The 25,078-nt window shown below is 34.7% G+C and overlaps 1 protein-coding gene across 4 annotated transcripts in view; it reads right to left on the bottom strand.

Annotated features, from left to right (window-relative positions):
* Window positions 1-25,078, bottom strand: part of SMC2 (structural maintenance of chromosomes 2) — a 187,259-nt gene that overhangs the window by 16,915 nt on the left and 145,266 nt on the right. For all 4 annotated transcript variants that reach the window (XM_077140658.1, XM_077140646.1, XM_077140665.1 and 1 more), the window contains exons 13-21: window positions 24,517-24,655; window positions 24,054-24,173; window positions 14,471-14,675; window positions 12,365-12,500; window positions 8,534-8,658; window positions 6,973-7,166; window positions 5,924-6,067; window positions 2,434-2,628; window positions 362-562 (exon numbers count right to left, since the gene is read on the bottom strand). In XM_077140658.1, the coding sequence (XP_076996773.1) occupies window positions 362-562; window positions 2,434-2,628; window positions 5,924-6,067; window positions 6,973-7,166; window positions 8,534-8,658; window positions 12,365-12,500; window positions 14,471-14,675; window positions 24,054-24,173; window positions 24,517-24,655 (1,459 nt within the window). The remainder of the gene's footprint in view (window positions 1-361; window positions 563-2,433; window positions 2,629-5,923; window positions 6,068-6,972; window positions 7,167-8,533; window positions 8,659-12,364; window positions 12,501-14,470; window positions 14,676-24,053; window positions 24,174-24,516; window positions 24,656-25,078) is intronic.

Here is a 25,078-nt window from a genome sequence, read left to right as displayed (position 1 = left end):
ACAAGTAGGTATATACCCTATTTTTCAAGGCCTTTCAAAGCCAAGTGGAAGAAATAGCAGATGTGAAAGGTTGATGAGACAAAAAGTAATACTGTTTTTGATTTACAGCAAGAATAAGAATAGAACATATTTATAACAAAGGGCAAAAACCAGCGGAAAAGTCATTCAAAGTTCAACAGAATATCCAAACAACTGATAATGAAAAAAAAAAAAGGAAAAGAAAGAAATGAAGAAAAGGAAAACAGAAAGAAAAGCAGGTACCAAAAAGCATCAAGCAAAAGGCTGACTACAATCTGTGTCAGAGGTAACACAGATGTGACTCATTCTAAAGTTGCCAGTTATTAACAGGAAGCTGACTTACCCGCTCTTCCGCTTCTGTCAGTACATTCATAGCTCTCATATTGACATTCCTTCCCAGTTTCTCCTTCATTTCTTGCAACTTCTGAAGTCTCTGACCAGCTTCTTTTGGGCTGTTAGTTTTGAAATCATAAGCGCTATTGGGATGGCCAAAGAGGTGTTTCTCTGCATTGATCCAGTCATAATCTTTCAACATTTTGGATACCTAGAAACATAATAGCAGATCTATGATTGCTTACAAACTTACATTTATAAGTCAGTTTCTTACATATTTACTAATTTTAAATCAACTATTTGGGGGAAAAACTGACAATTACTCATTTTTTAAAATGAAATTCACTGTTGAGAGGTATAACAATGAATACTTTTACCTGGAGCATAGGCTCGAGAAATAAGAGATTGTATCGAAAAAGATCTTCCTATTACTTAAACATTAAGAAGGAAAATAACTTACAGAGAAACTTTTTCAAAGCATAAGTAAAATATCTTCAGTAGAATGAAATACAAGACAAGGCTCTAGATGTTATCAAATTCAACCTACTGCTTAAGAAAACAATTGTGAAAAGTTAAATATTCTTATACGAATTATGTAAATCATAAAGCTGGCAAATGTAGAAGTTTAATTCTGACTATTGTCTAATACTTCTCTCTCGGAATTAGAATCTAAGGAAAAAACTGCCCTAAACATTGACTCCATCCCCACCCCATTTTGACAAATCAGTGTAATACTCATTCATGTAAGTGATTAAAAATGTCAAATTATAGTACTTAAGGAAGACTTACACTCTAATAGAATTTTTAAAGCTCATTCTGACTGGTAGACTGCAATTTTTGTCTTACCCTTACTTAGTTTCATGCATATAGTCTCACCTCTACACCCCACAGTTAAATGATGATTTATTTATAGTTTATCTTCTCTGCCAATCTGTAAGCTCTATGAAGGCAAACTGTGTTGCTCATCCTTATCTCCAGTGCTTACACAGTATCTGGTACTAGCAGGCATGCAACAAGTATTTGATATACTAGGTATCTGAAATAATCATTGATACAATTCCATTTGCAAATCTCTCTTTCTACCCTGTCTATTGTAAGCAAAGTCCCCTATTAATCACCAATACTTGCCTTTCCAATTATAGAAAAACTATTAGCAGTGTTGTTGGCACTGGTAACATCTCTATGAGTAAGTAAATACTAGGCTAATGGACAATTAATTGTAGTAAAATAAAGTAGGATATGATGTGGCCATAAAAAATTGTTTATATACCTAACAGGCATCCATGGTGCTTTCATAAGGTGGCAAACTGTTTTATATGTTCTTGATCTTTTTTTTTAGCTTAACCTCAAATTTTTAGGATGCTAAAAAATGATCGTGGGCATTAAAAATATACCAAACTGTTATATGCCAGTAAGAAACATGAAAGATGAATTATTAAGACCACATAAGTGCCACCTCTCAACAAAGAAGTGGATTTCTGCAAAAGCATGTCTTCTCTTTAAAATACTTCAGAAAAGGCACTGCCATACATTAAGGAAGACATTTTAAAGTGACCTAAAGACAGTGAGATAACCTCGAAAAGATAACCACTGGCAAAACATCAGATTTCAGATGAAACTGTAGTGACCTCATAAGGACATCTAGGAGCCAAAAATCCTTTTTTTTTTAAAGTTGCTTGTATGTACATTTTTCTTTAAATTTCATTTAAGGTAAAGAACATACATTTCTAAAACTATTAATCCACTAGCAATTACTTACATGAATATATTAGTTCTATGAATATTTGGAGATAAAAAAGTCATTTCCCTGGGGAAACCACTAAATATGTGGTAAATACATATTGTAGATAGGAACAAATATCTGAAACATAATTTAAAACTCTTGTGCCATTTTCTGAAAAGAAGCATTCTAAGAAACAGGTAACACAACAGTATGCCATTTCTACATTCCAAAGTATGTTAGGCAGTAGTTCTGCCATTTATATTGAGTTCATCACCAAAAAGTAATTGACTGGAATATTTCCAGAACCCAGGGGAAAAATTTTGATTATTAAAGGTAAAAATGAACAACTGCAAACATGCCTTCGCAGCAGCATCCTCAGCTTCTCGTTTATGTTTGCTGATATTGTGGTCTAATTCCTTAATTTTAAGCTGAGAGTCATTGTTGTGCTCTTTGTGTTTTGCCACTTCTACATATTTTGCTTTAATTACACTGTCCTGGGCTGTTATCACTTCTTTTTGCTTGGTCACTTCTTCTTGAGCTTTATTTACTGACTCCTGAAAGAAATAAAGAAAAGACAATATATTGTAAGATAAACAGGTAGCTGTTTAAAAGATACCTGGCTTTTTAGTCAAGTGATTGTGATTTACAAGCAGATGGTTACCTAACCAACCCTCTACACTTTATATACTCATTAAAATGACTAAGAAATTCACAAATATTAGAAAATTTGTATTACCACTAAAAAAAAGGTACGGGATGTAGTGTTCCTGCTGCAATCTATAGAATTTTGCTGAATACAGTGTATAGGATAAATCAGGAGAGGGGAAGGAGAAGGGGGAGTTGACCTGTGAGCATTATAGAGTGTTAACAAATACACCTGAGAGACTCCAAATGATATTTACCCAGGAAGGGCAAGGACCAGAGGAGAGGTAAGGGTGGTTGAGTTTTCCTCCTTTATTCTTCTGCAGATACTTGGACCTTACCATTCCCAATGATGGGAGGGAATGGGGTTCTGGTTCTAGCATAGGGGCCAAAGCAGAGAAAATGAAGAGGAAAAGAACCTTTTCTAGAAGGAATATATTCGTGACACAAAGAAAAAAGTTCCTGGTCTAATTTTCTCTACTCCCTCATGCCAAGGTTACAGATATTCACCCTCCAAAACGATAACTATAGCTAAGATTTCGACTACCACCATCTTTCCCAAAACCCCTCTGCTTTATCACAGATCTTAAAGTCCTTCTGGCAAAGATACGGTCAAGAACCCACGCAAATCTCTGAAAAAGTAAAAAGCAACCTAGCTTGCTTCATACGCAGATTAGGAAAACCAAAAAAGTAGAACCTGCTAAAGACTGTGAGGAAAAATAGGTCTCTGTGAATTATGATAAGTGCCAGGAAGATTTTAGGAAAATTTAGGCACACTTATTATGAAAAAGAAAATTTCAAACAAATAAACCATACTTCACATTATGTTTAGACTTTGAATGTGCCAAAAGTGTTTCAATTTCTTCATGATGTTTAATATATATGTGTGTGTGTGTATATATATTAGAGGTCTTTTGCAGAAGGAAGACAAATCATGGCATTCATCTAAAAAAGTTTTTTAAAACATTCAAGAATAAAAAAAGGATGTGAAAAATAATCTGGTGACATTAACCAAAGGAAAAAATAAGACTCATGGTTCACTGACTCAGTACATCTGACAAAAACATCTAAGAAGACTTACTCAGGGCTAGAGGTTAAAGATTACATTGCAAATGTGATCATCTTGATCTTTTTAGAATAAAAGGAAAAGATAACACAGGAAAGTGGTAAATAAAGTTTTAGTCTTGTTTGCTTCCACCTAATTACTTAATGTGCAGTTTCTCTTCTTAGCATTCTCAGCTACTCCTTAACTACTCCTATTAACAAAAAGAAAACTAAAATGTAGATTCTGAACAAATTCCAAATACTAAGTGATCCATTTTATAGTTTTTAATTAATACAAACAATATTCTTCATAGAAATATGAACATGTTTTGATTTTGTTTACTTGGATCAAAGAAGGAGTGGCTTATATTTTCATGTTTCCCTTTAGAAACAGGATATATTTTTAATTCTACAACACAGTGTCCATGGGAGACAGTAAGAAATATGGAGGAAACAGAATTGAGAGATAACAACAAAAAAAAAATTATAAGGAAACAAAATATTTTTAAAAAAGTAAAATTCACTTTGGAGGCAAAAAAATGGAACAGAAACTGCAGGGAATGTCATCAGCAAGATAAACTTGAAAAGCACTTGACCCCTTATCTTCAAAAAAGGACAGTTAAAAATTGTGATTCCGCTATTAATATGATAATGCATCAAAAACAAAAAATTTGAATGTAGCCAAGAAATGAATCAAGAGGAAAAGAAGAACTGTGCAAGACACTATATCTTAGAAGGAAAAAAAAAATCATCAAGGGAAGATAACCCCACAAACAGAAAATACAGAACTAGATGACATAACTCTTTTTCACAATAAAAATAAACACAAGGAACTCCCCTATAAAATATATATATATATAATATATATGCATTTAGGTACAAGAAAATCAATGCTATGTATAATACTCATAAAAATAATATCACACAAAATGAGAGAAAACAAAAACTAAAAGGCTTAATCACAAAAGCAAAGTAGGAGTAGAAATAATATGAAACAAAAGAACCCAAGGTCAAAAACACAAAAAGAGACAAGGGGGTCACTTACGGATAATCTCTAATAAAGACAAATCATAACATTAACTTGCAGGGAATAGAATATCTTTATAATATTTGAAACTAAGGTTTAAAACATTGTTCAGAAATCTTAGATATCATTTTATTCAGTTCTGTACGCAATGGAATTTCATTATTTAAGTTCACATCATACGTAATGAAATTTCATTATTTAAGTTTACATCAAAGAATTCTGAGTAAATGATCAAGCCATTATTCTCTATTTCCACATTACCTTCAGAGGTCAATAAAGTTTCACTCTGATCCCTAACATGTAACCTAGATCTGTAATTATTTTCCTATTTCTCTTTTCAATAGGATAACTGGAAATAAATATTAAGTTATCAACTTACTGCCTCTAAGCCCCAATTCTACCCTTCATTTTCCTGCTCTTGATATTGAAACATTTCTTCCTTGCATGCTGAGACAACATGAAGCATTCTCAGTAAAGAGCATTGGAACACTATAGGAAGAAGGGTCTTTACCTGATTCCAGCAGGCTTTTCTTGAAGGCAGGATTGTTTCACGCTGGATCTAGGAGCATGTCTGTCTCCCTGGCATTCCTACAGGAGGCCTCAGGAATTCCAGCATTTCCCCACAGGCAATTTCCACTGCCACCTCAGAAAGCTACTTCCCAGCAGGTGACACTGATGTAACACCTCACTATAGATGGCTTTTCCTGTCACCCCAGCAAACTTTACCACCAGTGAGCCCCTGTTATGCCTTCTCCAACTAGGTCAACATCACAGCCCTGTTGGTGGGGTAGGGGTCACCTTCCTTGCGTGCACTGCCCAAGCCCTAATGACTGTTCCCTGGATCTGCCAGTTCCATATCCTTACAGTCTAACATTATTCCAAACTCCTTTAATAGTTATTAGCTGTTTATATTAAACTTTCCCTATTCAAATCACTGTGTGGTTTTTGTCTCTCAAGTAGACCCAGAATAAAACAATTAATAATAGTATTTCAGGACTTTCTGAATCAGTCATCATAACATACTTTCATCACAGCAAAAGAGGCAGAGAACACTAAAGTCAAACATCTTATACAAGCCATCATTTCATAAATAGATTAGCATTTACAATTTCTCTAATTTGATAAGTAAATCTTACCTTATTTTTAGCCACCTCAGCTGCCATTACTTCAATCTGACCTTCATAGGATCTGATAGCTTCATTTACAGCATCAAGCTGTTGTCTATAGGATGCTTGCTCTCTCTTGAGTTCTTCCAGCTCCAAAGTGATAGCTTCAACTTCCTAAAATAAACACAATATCTGGATATCCAGGTAGGTCTTTGACTACTCAAAAATAATGTATAGACGCAAACAACATTAATCAGATTCTCAGGCAGGTAAGAGTCACAGCCTAGTTATCACTCAACTACCAAAAATAATCGTTAAGTTGCTTCCCTAGAAAAAGGGAGGAAAAGAAGTTTATTTTACAGACTAAAAAAGTGACAACAAAAAAGTGATAACACTTTTTATGCATTCAAATCACTTTGCATAAACTATTTCCTTTATTTTTTATTCCTCTAGGAAACATATATAAAAGTCTACATAGAAGTAAAGCTTCTTTTTAAAAACACAATTATTCAATGTGCAAAAAATTAAGTGTCTTTAATGATAAACTCATAATATGGTTTAAAAAAGGAACATGAAAATTTGCATGAAATTGTATAAAACTGGGATTAAGAACAGAGCCGAAAGAGACAGAAAAATTCCACCTTTGGCACTATCCAAAAGACATAATATCACCACCAGTTTATCTGTGAGCAGTACTATGTAAATATAACATTCTTTGTCTTAACCCAATCTTCCACAGCACAAATCTGCATAGATGTTCACTGATATGACCTAGCTCTACCATATGATATAAACTTTGGTTAACTCCTGAAGGAAGTATTTACTAGAAGAAAATGTCCTCTTTCTTTAAAACCAACAAACCAATGAAACCTATACTTATAATTATGTTATAGTAACTACAGGGTCTTCACAGAAAAGTAATTTGACTTGTAAAATGCTTGATTTATTTCTTAAAGAAGCATACCTTGCTTTTGGATTTAGTAATGAATACTGATGAGTAAGGTTAACCAAAGATGATCTACTACCTTCAGCTCTTGGTTGACTTTAAAAGATTGGTTCAATTTAAAAAAGATCATTACCTGTTGTTTTTCTTTCATTTTCTTGCTAGAAGCATCTGCCTTTGTTTTGGCACAATCCAGTTTTTTCTGAGCATCCTTCAGTTCTCTCTCTCTTTCAGCTTCTGCATTTTTCATTTTATTCTCCAATACTTCGTATTTTTCTTCTGCTTTTTTTTGAATTTCTTTGGTGTTTTTTAAAGTTTCCTCACTTTCCTCTACATAATAAAGTAGGCAAATGTGGCTAAGTGAGATCCTCTTACTATTATAGACAACAGTTTATAAGATTTAATTTTTTTTTTGTATGAGTAGGCACCGGGAAATGAATATAAGCTCTAATATTAATAGAAGAAATAGTCTGAAAGTTAGAGACTAGAGTGAAAAATAATAATAACAATTAAACTTTACTCTAGAAAAGGTTGCTGAAACACAGATCCTGCCTCAGAGGCATACCTGAGTTGTTGAAATATCTGCAAATAAATTTTAATCATAAGAACTGTATTCACATAAGCTTTCTATCTACTTTGAAAAATGGTTTTGAAGTAACTTATTAAAAAGATAGCACATCTTAACAAACTTGCATTCTTCTTACAACTAGAACTGATGGTATAAACCATACTATAAACCCTTTATTTCAGTTGCCAAAAAGCTTACAATTAATTTCATAAATAAGCTTACTTTGTGTTCTTTTCAAATAATAAGTTGTTAAAGGAGAACATGTCAGTGATAGCATGTCTAGGAAGAAGCATAGGGAAAATATTATCTCCAAATTTGTGAAAGGAAAAATGAAAAGCAAGATAGAATGGACATGTGACTGTCAAGTGTCCTATCCTCTTTAGGTGAAAAAATAACCCTGGAAGCCATGTGTTCACAATTTCCTACACTAATTTCCATTGCACAATAAAATATTAGTGGGGCAGTAGGTGTACAGATATTGTTCTAAGAAAGGGCAAAAATAAAAACTACAATAGACAAATTCTGATTAAAAAATAAGAGATAGCTTCTTTAAAATTAGGGTTAGGATGGCTACAATTCCGATTACATTAAACATTATATTAAAGATACCATAAACGAAGTTAAAAGACAAGTACATATGCCAAAAAGTGTATTTGCTATGCACATAATCTAGAAGTCATAAGAACTCCTGAATATAAGAAACATGGGAAAAGCACACAAGCAACTCAACAGAAAAGTTGTTAAAAAAAACAAATATGAAATTAACAGAAGTAGAAACCCAAAAGGAAAATGGACATAAAAAAAGATAGCAACCTTCACTGGCAATAAGGGAAATGCAAATTAATAATGCAAATGCAATATCTCATTTTGCAACTATCAGACTGGAGGATCTTTAAAGTCTAAAAAGAAAAGAATCTGGAGAAATGAGAACTTTAATATGCCACTGGTGGAAATGTACAACTGTACAAACAGAGAGAACTTTAGCAATATACATAATGAAGATGAGTGTATGTAGATACACTCTAAAGAAACTCCCAAGTGTCTGAAAGATAACACTGCATCTTCTAAATACATAAAGTAAATAAAGAGTATTGTTAGAGAAATTAAGCACAGAATCTTCTTATCTTACCAATGATTTGTTTAAGGCCATCTAATTCTTCCTGTTGCTTGTGGTATGAGCTTTGCTGGAGCTTGGTTTGTAACAAATCTGCCTCCTCGGTTTTCATCTCCCACTGTTGCTTTAATTGGCGATACCTTTTTTGAAAAAGAGAAGTTTATGATAAATCATTATAATTTCTCTGGAGTTTAAGACATGCATTCAAACACAGACTCTCATCTAAATAAACTTACTTACAATAAATAAAACAATAAATACAACAGAAGCTGCCACCAATTAAAATTAATAGCTATGATGACTCTCAAGTCAAATTTCTGAGGCAGCAATCAAATTCAAGTCTAATTTGGTCATGGAAGTTCAACAATTTTAAATGACCAAGATTCATAATAAATATTTACAGAAATAGCTTTAATTTTGAAAATGGTAAAATTAATCCTTGAATAAATAGGTTTTCTAAAAATTATTCCTACTACTGATCTTTACCAAAAAGAAAACTCTACAATATCTATCCACTACAAAAATAGGTTAATAATACACAACAATTACACAAATTCCAAAAATATAGTTATATTTATCAATTTCCGTTTTCCCAATGTTAAAAAAACAATGCTCCTTCTTTTTTTTTTAGCATGGGTAGGACCAGGAATCGAACTCAGGTCTCCAGCACAGCAGGAGAGAATTTTGCCTGCTGAGCCACCGTGGCCTGCCCTGTTCCCTCCTTTTTGTAACAAGACTGATAGTTTAAATGGTAATAGTATTGAACCTAAATCATTTTCAAATTTACCTTCCTGCAAAGCTTATAATTTTACCCAAGATCTGGCTACTTAAAGCCATTTTGGGGGGAAGATATTTAGCAAATTCAGCAGCAGTAAAATTTCAAGTTAATATAAATTCAGTAGGTATCTTGTCACTAGATATTCATGGTGATGAATTTTCAAAAAAAAAATTTCCTTTGTTTGAGGAAAGACAAAAGGAATCAACTTATAAAACATAAATACTCCCTTGAATATTCCTGTCTGACACTGTACTTAACAACAATTAAAAGATAGCAACGATAAGTCATTCTTTAAAATCATTTAAAAATGTGGAGTGATAAGAGACATAAGCTATATTCCTGAGATAGTCTATGAAAGAACAGCTTATATTTTACAAAATTTTAAAAAATATTTTAAAAAATTTCACAATTAAAATAATTTTTTATTTTAAATAAAATTTTATAAAAATTATAAAATTTATAAATTTTAAATTTATAAATTTATAAACTAATCAGTATGATTAGTCCACAAGACAAATGATTCAATATTGCTGAACAAAATTAATATCGCTAAGCTAAATGTTACTACAAACTCACCACCTTATCAGAACTTCCACATATTGTATAAAATTTTTACTTTCTTCTCTCATAGAAAAAGTTTGTTCTACGATTAACTTAATTATGTTAATGAAGGTAAAATGCAGGCTTTAAAAGTATACGATATTTCAAAGTGAGCAGTTTGATACTATTTATATCCTGGAATAGCCATTCTAACTATGAAAATCTCTTATCTCCATAGATAGTATCTCAAAAGTCTGGTGCTGTTTTAAGCTTTGGTAACTTACAAAAAAAGTCATTGGAATGTTTATTTAGATGTTTTATATATCTGAAATTTTTAAAGCAAGTGAAAACTCTTCTCCCATATAATGAAATTGATTCATTGGTATCTTTCAAGTGTTTTCTCAGCATTCTCGGTGAAACCATCCCTGGCCACCCAATCTAAAACTTCAATATCTCTTTACCATGGACAATTCATAGTTCTTTATCTGTTTTACTATTTTCTTCTTAGAACTTTAGCATAACATGGGTTTCACCAATTTATCTTTTTTGATGTCTGTTTCCCCAACAATAGGAAAACTAGATGAAAACAGAGATTTACCTGTTTGAATCAGTAGTGCATTCCCAGTTCCTAGAAAGGTACTTGCACACAGGAAGCACTCAATAAATATTTTGTGAATAATTTTGGGTGAAAAAAGGTGAATTAAATAGCTTAATTCATACGATCCATACAATCGTTTGGTAGTCCATGACAAACTCTGGGATCTGTCCTGCAATTACTTGTTGAAGAGTGCTTTGAAAACTACTGCTTTTTTATTTCTTTGCTTTGTTTATATGCTATACTATACAATAAAAAGTTAAAAATAAAAAAAGCTTAATTCACCAATATTGAAAAAATATGATATACCTGTATTATACACAAACGGAAGAAATGCTGGAAGTCACACATCTATCTATATTTATACTCATAAAGAAATAGCCCTGTAAGAAAACACTAGAGGCCCACTCTGATCACGATGGTAGAGAGAGAAGCTTCAATTCTCCATTCCCTGACAGAGGCTTTGAATAGCAGCAAGATCTGGCAGAAACATCTTTCTCAAAGCTCCAGAAAACAATTAAAGGACTACAGCAACAGGAAAAAATGTCGAATGAAGAAAAAGAGCACTTAAAAGTGGTAGAATTTTCTTGTGCCCTGGTTGGTCTCTTCACGACCTCTCATCTCAGTACAAAACTGGCCCAGAGTATCTAACGGTGTTTCCCACTAATCCCAGATAACAGTATTATCTCAACATGGGGAAGGGCATATTTGGCTGATTTTTTTTTCTTCCTATAGCTCAGAGTTCCCTAATTCCTTATAACAGATACTACTTTTATAATTAGATAGAATGGACAAATAACTGGCAGTTATCAATTTATAATTTACATACATATTTTAAATAAAACCAAGGATATTATCAACTACAAAATTAGAAGTTGTATTTGTTAAAATAAATTCTTTCTTTGCAAAGTCCCCTTGGGGGAAGGGGTAGAAAGGGGGAAAAATTAAACTTCTTCATTTGGAGAATTCCTAATATTCTTGCAAGCAGTGGAGACAACAAAATCAAGTCTGAACCCTCAATCTTAGAATTTGCCCCTATGAAACTTATCCCTGCAAAAGATAGGCTATGCCTACTTAAAATTAGGCCTACGAGTCACCCCCAGAGAACCTCTTTTGTTGCTCAGATGTGGCCTCTTTCTCAGCCGATTCAGCAAGTGAACTCACTGCCCTCCCCCCTCCAAATGGGACATGACTCCCAGGGGTGTAATCTCCCTGCAAATGTGGGACAGAAATCCTAGAATGAGCTGGGACTCGGCATCAAGCAACTAAGAAAAACTTCTCAACCAAAAGTGGGAAGAAAGAAATGAGACAAAATAAATTGTCAATGGCTGGGAGATTTCAAACAGAGTCAAGAGATTATCCTGGAGGTTATTCATATGCATTATATAGATATCCCTTTTTTAGTTTATGGTTTATTAGAGTGGCTAGAGAGAAGTACTTGAAACTATAGAGGTGTGTTCCAGCAGACATGTTTTTTGAAGATGATTGTACAATGATATAGCTTTTGCAATGTGACTGTGATTGTGAACATCTTGTGTCTGATGCTCCTTTTATCTATGGTATGGACAGATGAGTAAAAAACATGGATAAGAAATAAGTAAATAATGGGGGAAAAAGGTTAAAATAAATTGAATGGATTGAAATACTAGTAGTCAATGAGAGGGAGGGGTAAGGGGTATAGCATATATGAGACTTTTCTTTTACTGGAGAGATGCAAATGTTCAAATAAGTGATCATGGTGAGGAATACATAACTATGTGATGATACTGTGAGCCACTGATTGTAACCATGTCAAGAACATTCATATATCATGGATGTCTGTATGTTTTTTGTTGTTTGCAATAAAAATATTAAAAATAAATAAATTCTTTCCTTTTCTATCATGCAAATCTCCAACGAAAAATAATTCAGTTTAATCCAAAAGAAGTCTTACTTTTCAGCAGTGTTTTTAAGACCAGCTAATTCCTCTTCTAGAGCCTGTAGTTCATTCTCCTTGATTTTTAGCTCATCTTGAACATCTTTGAGTTCTTGAAACTTGGTTAAAATAGAAGCTGCCTGGGATCGAGCACCTGACAGAGGTAAGTTGAAACAGGTCTTGGCCATTAACTTATCACATAATTGCAAACAATAAAAAATATTTTTCTAAAAGGTTTATATGAAATGATTCAAATATTTTATGGTGAGCTTATGAAGCTAAAGTACCCATTCTGTCGCTTGAACCTTAGGAAATACAAAATAAGGAACACTTCTTAGCAGATTATTCAAACTATTCTCTGCCCCTGCCTACTGAACAGATCCCTCCCAGGTCCATTTTATTCCCCAATGACAAGAGGCTTAGCCATTTGACTTTCTCTGGCCAATGAAATATGAATTATACCTCTTTAGAATATAAGCTTTAAGAGACAGCTGTGACTCATCACTGGCTTTCCCTTTGTCCTGAGAATAGCATGCTAGACCTAGGAACTTCCTTCAACTGGGACCCAGGAAAAGAACAAATGGAACAGAAGTGACAATGACCTACAGTTAATGTAGCTTAATTATGGAATAAACTTGCTACAAGCCATGGAGATTTGAGAGCTGTTTGTTACAGTATCAAAACCTGGCCTAACCTCTAACATAATAGAGGAAGCAAGCAGCTCTAATCACCTGGCAGTGATAAGCTGAGGTATGATGTTGGCAAGGTCTCTGTAGATTTGGTGGGAGAGTGCCAAGGCCAAATAGCAATCCTAATACAAACATTTTGTTAATAGAATATGGGGCTATATCCCTTAAGGGGAAACTTTTAAGATCATCAATGAAATCTAAAAGGTTTCTTCTGGTTTAGAGATCTAAAAATATTTTATTTCTTCTTATCTTTGAATTCCAAATACTAGTATTATTATTGTATACTAGGGAACTGGATAATTGATCACAAAATTCATTTTATTGGCTATTGTTCTCTTGGCCTATAAAGATAGCAAGTCACTTAATATGTCAACAGGCAGTAAAGATTACTGGTTAAGAGCACTAACTCTGAAACCAAATTCAAACTTCAGGCTTTGCAACTTACTATTGAGTTATTCTACCACTGTGTAACTGCACTCCCACACTATATATTGAATAGGATCATAAGAATTAAATATTTAAAGCCATTAGAGCCGGGCTATCCAATAGAATTTTGCACAATGATAGAAACAGTTTATATTGTCCAATTATCCATTAACCACTTGAAATGTAGCTAAGTATAACTGAGGAAGTTATCTTTAAATTTTATTTCATTTTAATTCATTTAAGTTTAAATGTAAAGATCCACATGTGACTTGTGGCTACTATATTGGAGAGCAGAATTTTATGCCACTGTCTGGTACATAGTAAGTACTATTACATATATGTTGTTGTAACATCACATGACACTGATCTAGAAACTCAAGGTGGTAAATATTAAAGAAGAATATGGTCGTTGTCTAGGCATCATTTTATGGACAAATTTAATTTTTTGTTTTACTTTTGACAAGAGCAGAGGCAGCTGTAGAATGCAAGCAAATTAGAAGCTAATATTTCCAGAAAGAAAACTGGGTAGTTGGGCTAAGAACTGACTCAACAAAAAGATTTAATTTCCTAGTGACCAGAGTATCCAGACAGGGACAAGTAAGAAAATAAATAAAACAGGAGTAAACTTCCTTAAAATGAGTAAAGAGGCTGTAAGATTGATGACTAAATATCAGCTTCTTGAGGTTTGAAACATATTCAATAATAAGTATCTATCACATGGTAGGTATTCAAAAGCTAAATTCAATTCTTAGATTTAGATTAATACTTTGCAAATAAGTACTTGGTCTTTAAGAACCATAAATATAATATAGTCTCCTAGACAGAATTAGGCTTTGTTTCTCAAAACCTGGCTTCTAGTCTCTATTCTACCTGAAGACTAGGAATAAAACTCTGGGTTAAATCATTTCACTACCATGATTCCCTATTAGCTAGAGAGGAAAAAAAGAAAAACGGTTCCCATCCTATTTTACCACACAGAACTGTGAGGACAAAATGATGCAAAACTTACCTCCACTCAATGTCCCATGAGGATCAAATACATCACCTCCTAAAGTTACAGTTCTAGTCATTATTCTTTTATCAAAAGCTACTTTTTTGGCATTATCCATACTGTCACAAACAAATGTTGTTCCAAAAACAAATTCCATTGCTTTCTGTAGTTCTGGTTTGTATCCAACCAGGGAAAGAGCCACATGAACATTGTTAGGGCCAACCTGTGGGAGAAAACAGATATGCTATGGTACACACTTTCTTCCTTTTCTTTCAGGTGTTATTTTATATGTCAGTAAGAACTGCTATCATTTGGAGGTGGCCTAAGGGTACATCGACTGAGGAATGGAAGGGCGAAATGTGGTGTATACATATAATGGACTACTGAGTGGCTGCAAGAAGGAATGAAGTTGTGAGGCATGTAACTACGTGAATGAATCTTGAGGATAGTATGCTGAATGAAATAAACAAAAAGACAGATTATCTTAATGCCTCATCCATATGAAGTAACTATAATAAACAAATTTGGAGAAGTGAAGTCGAGAGCACTGGTTATCAGGCTAGGGCCTATTATAAAGGTTCTTAGATTGTAACCTCTTACAGCAGTTACATCTATTCCAGAATTATAACTGTTTTTTCTAAATTCGAAGATGCTGAGCAATTTGTGTACAACCTGGTCGTTCCCTGGAACTTCAGGTTATTTGCACAGCATTACCCCATATAGCAACTATTTAAAAAGCTGAAAAAGTAATCAGACTTCAAGAAGAGATAGAAATGAAGCTGATCTGGATAGGACTAAGGTAAATCAAAATATAGAGTAAAGAATGATTTGGTCTATATTTTAAAACTTCAACTTCTGTGTAAGACCAAAGTAATTGATGTTTATTTTGTGCAAAACTTATGTTTTTGGTAGCTTATGATCTAATTTAACTTGTATGGTCAGTTTAGTTGAATACCATAATTACATGGAATCTTGAATAGGGAGTGAGATCTTGTTGGTTTGTACAGGTTAGTGTGATGCCCCAAAACATTCTAGAGTAATTTAGGCAGAGAACAAAAAAGCATTTGCAAAGTCCCCTTAGGGGACTGGAGAGAAAGGAGGAAATTAAACTTCCCAATCTAGGGAATTTGATATTCTCGCCTCGCAAAGCAGTGGGGACAACTAATTCAATAACCTGAGCTCTCGATCTTGGGGCTAACCCCTATGAAACTTATTCCTGCAAAGGAGAAGCTAAGCCTATTTATAATTATGTCTCAGAGTCAACCTCAGAGAACCTCTTCTGTTGCTCAGATTTGGCCTCTCTAAGTTAACTTGGCAGGTGAACACACTGCCCTCTCCATTACATCCGACATGATGCCCGGGGGTCCCCTGGCAACATAGGACTTGACTTTGTGGGATCTCCCTGGCAATGTGGGACGTGACTCCATGGGATGAGCCAGCATCTGGCATCATGGGATTGAGAAAGCCTTCTTGATCAAAGAAATGAGACTAAAAAAGTTTCAGTGGCTAAGAGATTTCAAACAGAGTCAAGAAGTTATCCTAGAGGTTATTCTTACGCATTATATAGATATCCCTTTTTAGTTTATGGGGTATTGAAGTGGTTAGAGGGAAGAATCTGAAACTGGTGAGCTGTATTCCAGTAGCCTTGATTTTTGAAGACAACTGTACAACTATATAGCTTTTACAACGTGTGTGATTGTGCAAACATTGTGCCTGATGCTCCCTTTATCCAGGGTATGGAAAGATGAGTAAAAAAAAAAAAAAAAGGAGAGAAAAAAATAAATAAATAATGGGGGAGAGGATAAGGGGTTAAAAAAAATTGGGTAGATTACAATTCTAGTGGTAATGAGAAAGAAGAGTAATATACTTAGGATAAACTGTATAGTATGTGACATATTTCAACAAATATATATTTAAAAAAAGGAAAAAATAACAGCTATCATAAAAATTTAAGTAATATTTACCTATCACTATAATTCTTCTTGAAGTTTCACAAAAACAAAGTAAAACTCAGTTTTAAAAAAGAAAATATTACGGGATTAAATACTGAAAGATCTCTTGCTAAGTAAAATTTTTAGTTAACATGTCTGACATTATGAGAGTTTCTACCATGTAGAAGCCAATACTAAGTTTCTAAATCCAAAGTGGACTACAGGGACATAACTTTCTTATTGAAAGCTGAGCAATTCCTGGCTCAACACAATTATATAAAATGTTTTAACTATTAGTCATTTGGTTGTACCACTGTGAATACTTTATTCAAATTAAGTATGGTAAGGCAGTTGCTTGAAAGTTACAGAAATAAAAACACGAACTGAGAAAGTAAAAAAAGAATAAATGAATCCTCAGTCCGGAGGGGGCCAGATGGCGGCTTAGTAAGGTACGTGCGTCTTAGTTCCTCCCCCAGAGCAACTACTAGGTGACCAGAAACAGTGCAGAACAGCTCCCGGGGCCACGGCAGGGAACGGACACACAGCGTACCACAGTCTGGACGGGCTAGACCGACTGCGAGACTCTGCTGCAGTGAGATCCCCGAGTGGTGTGCGCTTCCCCAGGCCGCGGTGGCTAGCGGCCGGAGCTCCTCCCTCCCTCCTTCCCGGGCCGGCTGAGAGTCTCGGAGAGGCAAGTTTCCCAAGCCTTGGTGGCTGGCGCCCCTCTTTCATGGGTGGCTTCCCGGACAGGCTACAAGCCTCGGATCAGCGGGCTACCCAAGCCGCGGCGGCCAGCAACTGGCGCCCCTCCCCCGCGGGCGACTTCCCGGTCTGGTGGCGGGTCTCAGATCGGCGAGCACACCAGGCCACTGCGACCGGCGACCAGTGCCCATCCCCCACAGGCGGCTTCCCGGTCCGGTGGCGAGTTCCATGGGCCATGGTGGCCGGCAACCGGCGCCCTTCCCCCATAGGCAGCTGCCCGGAGGGAGGGGAGGGAGTTTCCAACAGTGGCAGGGACAGGGTCCAACCAAACACCAATAGTGGCATTAATAAAGGATCCACAACATCTTTTGCTGGTGAGACCCGCAGACAGACTAGCACCACCTACTGGGCAGGATAAAAAAAACAGAGTGCAAAGACTTCACAGGAAAATCTTTCAACCTGCTGGGTCTCACACTCAGGGAAATCTGATTAAATGTCCAGACGCCAGCAAAAAATAACAAATCACATCAGGAAAATTGAAGATATGGCCCAGTCAAAGGAACAAACCAAAAGTTCAAACAAGATACAGGAGCTGAGACAACTAATTCTGAATATACGAACAGAAATGGAAAACCTCTTCAAAAACCAAATCAATAAATTGAGGGAGGACATGAAGAAGGCAAGGGATGAACAAAAAGAAGAAATGGAAAGTCTGAAAAAAAAAATCACAGAACTTAAAGGAATGAAAGATACAGTAGAAGAGATGAAAAAAACAATGGAAACCTACAAATGGTAGATTTCAAGAGACAGAAGTTAGAATTAGTGAACTGGAGGATAGAACATCTGAAATCCAAAAAGAAACAGAAACTATAGGGAAAAGAATGGAAAAATTTGAGCAGGGGCTCAGGGAACTGAATAATATGAAAGGCACAAATATACGTGTTGTGGGTGTCCCAGAAGGAGAAGAGAAGGGAAAAAGGAGGAGAAAAACTAATGGAAGAAATTATCACTGAAAATTTCCCAACTCTCATGAAAGACCTAAAATTACAGATCCAAGAAGTGTAGCGCACCCCAAAGAGAATAGATCCAAATGGCGTTCTCCAAGACACTTACTAGTTAGAATGTCAGAGGTCAAAGAGAAAGAGAGAATCTTGAAAGCAGCAAGAGAAAAGCAATCCATCACATACAAGGGAAACCCAATAAGACTATGTGTAGATTTCTCAGCAGAAACCATGGAGGCAAGAAGACAGTGGGATGATATATTTAAATTACTAAAAGAGAAAAACTGCCAACCAAGACTTCTATATTCAGCAAAATTTACCTTCAAAAATGAGGGAGAAATTAAAACACTTTCAGACAAAAAGTCACTGAGAGAATTTGTGACCAAGAGACCAGCTCTGAAAGAAATACTAAAGGGAGCACTAGAGTCAGATAAGAAAAGACAGAAGAGAGAGCTGTGGAGAAGAGTGTAGAAAGAAGGAAAACTAGATATGATATATATATAATACAAAAGGCAAAATGGTAGAGGAAAGTATTACTGAAACAGTAATAACACTAAATGTCAATGGACTGAATTCCCCAATCAAAAGACATAGACTGGCAGAATGGATTACAAAACAGGATCCTTCTATATGCTATCTACAGGAAACACATCTTAGACCCAAAGATAAACATAGGTTGAAAGTGAAAGGTTGGGAAAAGATATTTCATGCAAATAACAACCAGAAAAGAGCAGGAGTAGCTATACTAATATCCAACAAATTAGATTTCAAATGTAAAACAGTTAAAAGAGACAAAGAAGGATACAATCTACTAATAAAAGGAACAATTAAACGAGAAAACATAACAATCATAAATACTAACGCACCGAAACAGAATGCCCCAAAATATGTGAGGAATACACTACAAATACTGAAAAGGGAAATAGACACATCTACCATAATAGTTGGAGACTTCAATTCCCCACTCTCATCAATGGACAGAACATCTAGACAGAGGATCAATAAAGAAACAGAAAATTTGAATATTACAATAAATGAGCTAGACTTAACATACATCTATAGGACATTACATCCCACAACAGCAGGATACACCTTTTTCTCAAGTGCTCATAGATCATTCTCAAAGATAGACCATATGCTGGGTCACAGAGCAAGTCTCAACAAATTTAAAAAGATTGAAATCATACACAACACTTTCTCAGATCATAAAAGAATGAAGTTGGAAATCAACAATAGGCAGAGTGTCAGAAAATTCACAAATACGTGGAGGCTCAACAACACAATCTTAAACAACCAGTGGGTCAAGGAAGAAATTACAAGAGAAATCAGTAAATATCAGGTGAATGAAAATGAAAACACAACATATCAAAACCTATGGGACACAGCAAATGCAGTGCTAAGAGGGAAATTTATTGCCCTAAATGCCTATATTCAAAAAGAAGAAAGGGCAAAAATTCGGGAATTAACTGTCCACTTGGAAGAACTGGAGAAAGAACAGCAAACTAATCCCAAAGCAAGCAAAAGGAAAGAAATAACAAAGATTAGAGCGGAAATAAATGAAATTGAGAACATGAAAACAATAGAGAAAATCAATAAGACCAGAAGTAGGTTCTATGAGAAAATCAACAGGATTTATGGGTCCCTAGCAAGATTGACAAAAAGAAGAAGAGAGAGGACGCAAATAAATAGGATCAGAAATGGAAGAGGAGACATAACCACTGACCTCACAGAAATAAAGGAGGTAATAACAGGATACTATGAACAACTCTATGCTAATAAATACAACAATGTAGATGAAATGGACAAGTTCCTAGAAAGGCATGAACAACCAACTTTGACTCAAGAAGAAATAGATGACCTCAACAAACCAATCACAAGTAAAGAAACTGAATCAGTCATTCAAAAGTTTCCCAAAAAGAAAAGTCCAGGACCAGACGGCTTCACATGTGAATTCTACCAAACATTCCAGAAAGAATTAGTACCAACCCTGCTCGAACTCTTCAAAAAAACTGAAGAGGAGGGAAAGTTACCTAATTCATTCTATGAAGCCAACATCACCCTCATACCAAAACTAGGCAAAGATATTACAAAAAAAGAAAACTACAGACCAATCTCTCTAATGAATATAGACGCAAAAATCCTCAACAAAATTCTAGCAAATCGAACCCAGCAACACATTAAAAGAATTATACATCATGACCAAGTAGGATTCATCCCAGGCTATGCAAGGATGGTTCAACATAAGAAAATCAATTAATGTAATACACCATATCAACAAATCAAAGCAGAAAAATCACATGATCATCTCAATTGATGCAGAGAAGGCATTTGACAAGATTCAACATCCTTTCCTGTTGAAAACACTTCAAAGGATAGGAATACAAGGGAACTTCCTTAAAATGATAGAGGGAATATATGAAAAACCCACAGCTAATATCATCCTCAATGGGGAGAAATTGAAAACTTTCCCCCTAAGATAAGGAACAAGACAAAGATGTCCACTATCACCACTATTATTCAACATCGTGCTGGAGGTTCTAGCCAGAACAATAAGACAAGAAAAAGAAATACAAGGCATCAAAATTGGAAAGGAAGAAGTAAAACTATCACTGTTTGCAGACGATATGATACTATATGTCGAAAACCCGCAAAAATCCACAGCAAAACTACCAGAGCTAATAAATGAGTACAGCAAAGTAGCAGGTTACAAGATCAACATTCAAAAATCTGTAGTGTTTCTATACACTAGAAATGAACAAGCTGAGGGGGAAATCAAGAAACGAATTCCATTTACAATTGCAACTAAAAGAATAAAATACTTAGGAATAAATTTAACTAAAGAGACAAAAGACCTATACAAAGAAAACTACAAAAAACTGTTAAAAGAAATCACAGAAGACCTAAATAGATGGAAGGGCATACCGTGTTCATGGATTGGAAGACTAAATATAGTTAAGATGTCAATTCTACCTACATTGATTTACAGATTCAATGCAATACCAATCAAAATCCCAACAACTTATTTTTCAGAAATAGAAAAACCAATAAGCAAATTTATCTGGAAGGGCAGGGTGCCCCGAATTGCTAAAAGTATCTTGAGGAAAAAAAACAAAGCTGGAGGTCTCACGCTGCCGGACTTTAAGGCATATTATGAAGCCACAGTGGTCAAAACAGCATGGTACTGGCATAAAGATAGATATATCGACCAATGGAATCGAATAGAGTGCTCAGATATAGACCCTCTCATCTATGGACATTTGATCTTTGATAAGGGCAGTCAAGCCAACTCACCTGGGACAGAACAGTCTCTTCAATAAATGGTGCCTAGAGAACTGGATATCCATATGCAAAAGAATGAAAGAAGACCCATATCTCACACCCCATACAAAAGTTAACTCAAAATGGATCAAAGATCTAAACATTAGGTCTAAGACCATAAAACAGTTAGAGGAAAATGTAGGGAGATATCTTATGAAACTTACAATTGGAGGCGGTTTTATGGACCTTAAACCTAAAGCAAGAGCACTGAAGAAAGAAAGAAAGAAATGGGAGCTCCTCAAAATTAAACACTTTTGTGCATCAAAGAACTTCATCAAGAAAGTAGAAAGACAGCCTACACAATGGGAGACAATATTTGGAAACAACATATCAGATAAAGGTCTAGTATCCAGAATTTATAGAGATTGTTCAACCCAACAACAAAAAGACAGCCAACCCAATTACAAAATGGGAAAAAGACTTGAACAGACACCTCTCAGAAGAGGAAATACAAATGGTCAAAAGGCACATGAAGAGATGTTCAATGTCCCTGACCATTAGAGAAATGCAAATCAAAACCACAATGAGATATCATCTCACACCCACCAGAATGGCCATCATCAACAGAACAGAAAATGACAAGTGCTGGAGAGGATGTGGAGAAAGAGGCACACTTATGCACTGTTGGTGGGAATGTCAAATGGTGCAACCACTGTGGAAGGCAGTTTGGCGGTTCCTCAAAAAGCTGAATATAGAATTGCTATATGACCCAGCAATACCATTGCTAGGTATCTATTCAGAGGACTTAAAGGCAAAGACACAAACAGACATTTGCACACCAATGTTTATAGCAGCATTATTTACAATTGCAAAGAGATGGAAACAGCCAAAATGTCCATCAACAGACGAGTGGCTAAACAAACTGCGGTATATACATACGATGGAATATTATGCAGCTTTAAGACAGAATAAACTTATGAAGCATGTAATAACATGGATGGACCTAGAGAACATTATGCTGAGTGAGACTAGCCAAAAACTAAAGGACAAATACTGTATGGTCCCACTGATGTGAACCGACATTAGAGAATAAACTTGGAATATGTCATTGGTAACAGAGACCATCAGGAGTTAGAAACAGGGTAAGATAATGGGTAAATGGAGCTGAAGGGACACAGACTGTGCAACAAAACTGGGTACAAAAACTCAGAAATGGACAGCACAATACTACCAATTGTAATGTAATTAGGTTAAAACACTGAATGAAGCTGGATCTGAGGTCTAGTTTTTTTTTCTTCTTTTTTTCTTTTTTCTTTTTTTTCTTTTTTTCTCTCTATTATCGTTTTATTTCTTTTTCTGTTGTCTTTCTATTTCTATTTCTAAATCGATGCAAATGTACTAAGAAACGATGAATATGCATCTATGTGATATTAAGAATTACTGATTGTATATGTAGAATGGAATGATTTCTAAATGTTGTGTTAATTTTTTTAATTAATAAAAAAAAAAAAAGAATCCTCAGTACTATATGTGTGCCAAGTGTCTCTTCCCAGCCCTTGTTTACTGTGTCTACCTTTGACCATCTTCATAGAGCACTAAAGTAAAAGCTATGGAGCTTAGGAGCAGCTGTAAAAATCACAATAAAGGTAGCTATAGGTAATACATGTTCAGCATTGTCCTTGGACACAGCAGTTGTCATTAAACAAGTTTGGCTAAATACCCAAGTGGAAGTACTTTTGCAGTTTCTTGAAATTTCAATTTACTTCCAACCCTGAGACTTTTCCTAAGGCTGAAGTAATTTCCTGAGCCATTTAGCTCCAAAAGAAATTTTTCAAGTAAAGGAAGTACCAAACAAAAACATTCAATTACTCTATACGCATCTTCCTGCTCCTTACAGCATGCATTATCAATAAAACTGCATTCTGAAACCATTTTCATCTAAGGCTTCTCAAATTTAATTTAATAATAGCATGGACATTGTATAACCATTTTTCTGTTTTAGTTTATAAGTATACTTTGGTTTTCTGTATACAGTTGTTAATTACAAATGCATATCTAGATTTTACAGGACTGTCTTATAACTCATGCACTTGAAATTACTGATCAATTAATAAACTGCTATCTCTGCTGCACATTATGATTGGTTTCATGTTTTTATCCAGTATCATGCAATCTCAATAGCCTTTCAGTCTTCTTTATACTTGTCTGTTTTCTTACTAGGAGACATACTATATTCTAGCTCCAATTCTGCACTTCATTAGGTAGACCATATATAGACTGGCTATATATGCGCAATGACGGATGGTAATCTAGCAGAACTCTGATAGAAAAGTAGCTCTCGATAATGGTTGTCAATGTAGGCAGTTTAAATATGCTTGGCATGAAAAAAAATGAAGAATTTTGGATAATTATCTATAAGTGCAATTCTAACAACTATTCAGAAATCAAAAATATAACACATACTAACATCTGATAATCATTTGACTTGACCTGAGGTGTAAAGACACTATACTACTACACTTTTAAGTGTCAAAGGGAGTTCTAGTCTTTCAACGTTTCTATTCTCTTGCCATTTAGTTGCACAAGAGTCAAACCTGTTTTTTTGTATTTTAATCTTTCTCATGAATAGTAACATATTTAAAAATTAAAAGACTATACTAACGTCACCTAATTTTTAAAAAAGATATAGATTAAACATGCAAGACTTACAAGATTCTGAGCAATCTTCAGAGTTTCTGGAGCAATACATCTGGCTGAAATCTTATTAAGTGGAATTATAGTGTATCGACGCTTCAATTCTCCCTTTTCTAGTAGCTTTTTACCAGTAACCTAAAACATTATGCATTTGGAAAAAACAAAACAGTATTAAAGATGGCAGAAAATGTTCAAATGGAAACAGTGTTAGCTTAGGATTCTATATAAAAAGGAACATTTAGTGTCTACTAAGTTGAACAAGAAAAAGTTTAAGATTTATAATAAGTATTCTGGGTGCCTGAGTAAGCAGGACACTTCCTCTGGAATACAGTTATCAATAACTGGATAGTTTTACTCTGTCAAGATAAGCAACTTTAGAAGAAACTTAAAACATCAAGAAAGAATTCAATTCATTATAATAACACTTTATCTTTTTACACTAAACAATTAAAGTTATCTTTAAATGAAATTAATTCACCTCTGTGTCCACTACAACATTGTACAGTCGTTCCCCAGCCACCAATTCTAGAGCTGTCGTTGCAGAAGTATCTTTTACACTAATCAGAGAAGCTACAAGTCCTTTGACACAATTTCTATTCCAGTTCTTCTCTGGGTCCCTAAAATAGAAAAGTCAACAAAAATTAATCCTAGATAAGAAAGCAGAAAGTTATACTTTACTAGTCAAGAGCTTTTTCTGAGAACACATTACAAGAATCTTAGTTTTAAAAAAACAAAAATTTAAAAATATCCCAGATAAACAGACCAATTATTTTTAAATGAATCTTTGTAATATATATATAGCTACTGCAAATTTCCATTAAAAAGTACATCTGCAAAACAAACTGTCAAATATAAATGTAGATATAAATGAGTTTAATTTTAAAGAAACTTTGAATTGAAATTAAATTTCCCTTCTATTGTTCTTAATTTAAAATTAGTAGCATTGATAGCTACTAAATTTTATAAGAATTTCTTCTCCCAACATTTTGGTAAATGTCTGAGCAAAAAATATCAACTAAGGAAAAATAGCTTAAAGTAGC

Source organism: Tamandua tetradactyla, chromosome 2 (genome assembly GCF_023851605.1).
Source record: "Tamandua tetradactyla isolate mTamTet1 chromosome 2, mTamTet1.pri, whole genome shotgun sequence".
Taxonomy (NCBI): domain Eukaryota; kingdom Metazoa; phylum Chordata; class Mammalia; order Pilosa; family Myrmecophagidae; genus Tamandua; species Tamandua tetradactyla.
Note: the sequence above shows the minus strand (reverse complement) of the source record. Positions and strands in the feature narration are given on the sequence as shown.